Genomic DNA, 3,316 nt, shown 5'->3' with positions numbered 1-3,316 from the left:
AATAATAACAGTAATAATGATAAAATGATAATAATAATAATAACAATAATAATAATAATAATAATATCAATAAAATCTATTTTGAATAGATATATAAGATTAAATGGATAAGCCTGCAAATGTATGGGATGAAATAAATTTGCAACATGGTGCACTTAGAAAATTGCATTTTCAAGTTTCGTATTCGGGAAGATACAAATATACAAATACAAGATACAGGAGACTAATATACAAATACAAGATACAGGATACAAATATACAAATACAAGATACAGGATACAAATATACAATACAAGATACAGGATACAAGAATACAGAGAATGGATAGTGCAGAGAAGAATGAAATAAAAGAATATAAAATATTTCATATATATATTTTATATACATCAGCAAAACAAATGAGTCAGGGGATCCGATATAATATACCTTTAAAAAAATACGTAATGCGCGAATTTTTTTTAAATTATTTAGGTTGAATAGAAATATAGATTATAGAACGCAATCAAATATGGAAACTGAAACAAAATTGATAAAATTTACTAGGATACATGGTAACATGGATTTATGGATATAAAAGATAAAGGTAACAGGATAAAAATATACAATTGAATGCATGGATACAGGAAACAAAAGATAAAGGAAACATGGATACAAAGATACAAAATGAATGGATGCATAGAGGCCTTGATACATGAATACATGGATCCACATAGATTCAAGGATACAAGGATACACGGATAAAAGAATACAAGGATACAAATATACAAGGATACAAATATACAGGGATTCAAATTTACAAGGATACAAATATACAAGGATACAAATATACAAGGATAAAAGAATACAAGGATAAAAGAATACAAGGATACAAATATACAAGGATAAAAGAATACAAGGATAAAAGAATACAAGGATAAAAGAATACAAGAATACAAATAAACAAGGATACAAATATACAAGGATACAAATATACAAGGATACAAATATACAAGGATAAAAGAATACAAGGATAAAAGAATACAAGGTTAAAAGAATACAAGGATAAAAGAATACAAGGATAAAAATAAACAAGGCTACAAATATACAAGGATAAAGTATACACGGAAACATTGATACACGAATACATGATACCAAAAGAATACACAAGGATTTACATGATACTCCGTAAAAGAATTAATACACAGAGTGTACATCTATTGTATCATTAGCCAAACAAAAAACCTATTTTGCATGCAAACCCCTAGTTTTGCTTGAAAGGCACCCCCCCCCCCACCTTGACCTACCCTATACTTTATTTTCAACCTATAAACTACCGTAGTAGGATGTTTCAAAAATTCAAATAAAAAAATTGGGTTTTAACATTATAATACTCTGATGTATCCATCCAATTCATATAATAGTTTCTTCATTTTTTTAATGAATTTGCTGTGTGCATTTTTAAAATGAAGCTTTTTACGTATTTTTGCAGAGACACCCTTTAAATATATTCCGCATTCTTGAAGGTTAAAACCCTGAAGGATTACAAAAATAATACCATGTTCATTGAATCATGAGTGTTACTTTGATACCGCCTTCCCGGACCCAACATTGTGTCTCCTCATTTTTTTCAAAAAAATTTTATGATAAAAAAAAACAAAATATTCATGTTGAGAAATGTTGACACTAAATATTGGCGACAACATTAAACGGAAAAATTGCTGTTTTTATTTTTTTATACGTCTAATATCTTTAAATTGTGCCAAAGCATTTTCAGATATTATTTTTTTGTAGTTTAAATTTGGTGACATGCTTCTCAATTTTCTCGTTACACACTCCACTTTATATTGTTGTTCACTGTAGGTTAAAGATGAAAATTGAAAATGTGTAAATGAAGGCAGTTAGGTTGAATAGGGTTTCAAATCTTCTTTTGTTGGATAGAAAAAGAAAAAGGGTCAATTACCAACAATTCCATTCAAAGCCGTCTAACGTCCGTTCTTTGAAAAAAAGTGAAATATTTTGAAAATTCTCATGAAAAAATATTTCATACATAATTAATATACATTGAAAGCAAACACTGGAGAAAATAGAGTCTGGTCATTAATGGGTTAAACAGAAAACTGAGCAATGATAATCGTTTTTAATTGTCAAATTTAGCTAAAAACTTCCTAATTATGAGAAATAATTATGCAGGCTCGGTTTTCTTCACACTAAAAACTTATTTAAAATGGTTTTCAAGTACTTCTGTTTAAACTACTGAAATACACTTGATTTAAACATTCTCACAGTAAGGTAGAAAGAAAAGGAAGCTTCTAGATTAGACATGGGAGAAATTTCGGAGAGAGGAGGTGGAGGTCAAAATAAGAGAGCTGTAGGGCTTCTTCGGGGAAGGAGTAAGAAAAAGAAAGTTTACTGGGGTGAAATATATGGAGTAATTTTTATGAGGGAAATAAAACAAATCTTATTACCTGGTGACCCTCGGCTGCCCCTAGAGGATCCAGGGGATCCAGGGGGACCTCTGCCCACAGGGGAACCAGGGGGGCCACTGCCCCCCAACGGAGAACTTGGACTTTGGCCTTGGTAGCATTCAGCTTTCGTACTTCCTGGAAGAAAACAAATTTTAGAAGAAAAAAAATGTATCACTATTACAAAAAGTCGACTTACCTATATTATTATTGTTATTTTTCGACACTGTGTTATTGACTCGTCGACGGGATTTAAGAGAACTACGACGGGATCTGCGACTAGCTGAGGATGTGTCGCATTCACAAGACGACGCGGATAGTTCCTAAAAAAAAATAAAATGTTATTTTTTTGTAATTTGTTTTTTTGTTTATATTTACCCCGATAATAATTATGATTAAGTATCCAACAACGCTGGGTCATTAGAAAAAATATCACATTGGGTGGTCTTAGGGGGACTGTAATCCCACAATAATCCCCCCACTTCCCCCTCTCTTGGTTTAAATCCCCCCTCCCCAAACTTCCTTCTTCATCCCTCTTTATCATCTTCGTTGGTCTTTATTTTCTTTTCGTAATTTATTAAAATTATTTTTTTTCTTAGATTCACAAGGTACTCTTAAAACCTTTGTTTTATCAAGATATATGAATTAGATATTATTGTTTTAATTTTGAAAACTGATTATTTTCGATTGTGGTTTCTCTACAAAAGTGCCTTGAGCTTTTCTACTGCAGGAAAATATTTAAGAATTATCAAAATTAAACGAAAAACGACAGTGTGTAGGGTCACGTTAAATTACGCGTACTGTTCCTTTAACTCCACTTTCTTATATTTTGTTAATTTTGTCTTTGTATTTCAACAGCCGATCCTTTACACCCC

At 31.0% G+C, this 3,316-nt stretch overlaps 1 protein-coding gene across 1 annotated transcript in view; it reads right to left on the bottom strand.

Annotated features, from left to right (window-relative positions):
- LOC111699514 (uncharacterized) overlaps nucleotides 1-3,316 on the bottom strand; it is a gene marked incomplete in the record, with an annotated part of 28,378 nt that overhangs the window by 13,655 nt on the left and 11,407 nt on the right. The window contains 2 exon segments of the mRNA XM_023470201.1: nucleotides 2,445-2,579; nucleotides 2,641-2,764. Coding sequence (XP_023325969.1) covers nucleotides 2,445-2,579; nucleotides 2,641-2,764 — 259 coding nt within the window.

This window comes from Eurytemora carolleeae, unplaced genomic scaffold, assembly GCF_000591075.1.
Source record: "Eurytemora carolleeae unplaced genomic scaffold, Eaff_2.0 scaffold365, whole genome shotgun sequence".
Taxonomy (NCBI): Eukaryota; Metazoa; Arthropoda; class Copepoda; order Calanoida; family Temoridae; genus Eurytemora; species Eurytemora carolleeae.
This window is presented reverse-complemented; position numbering and strand designations above follow the sequence as displayed.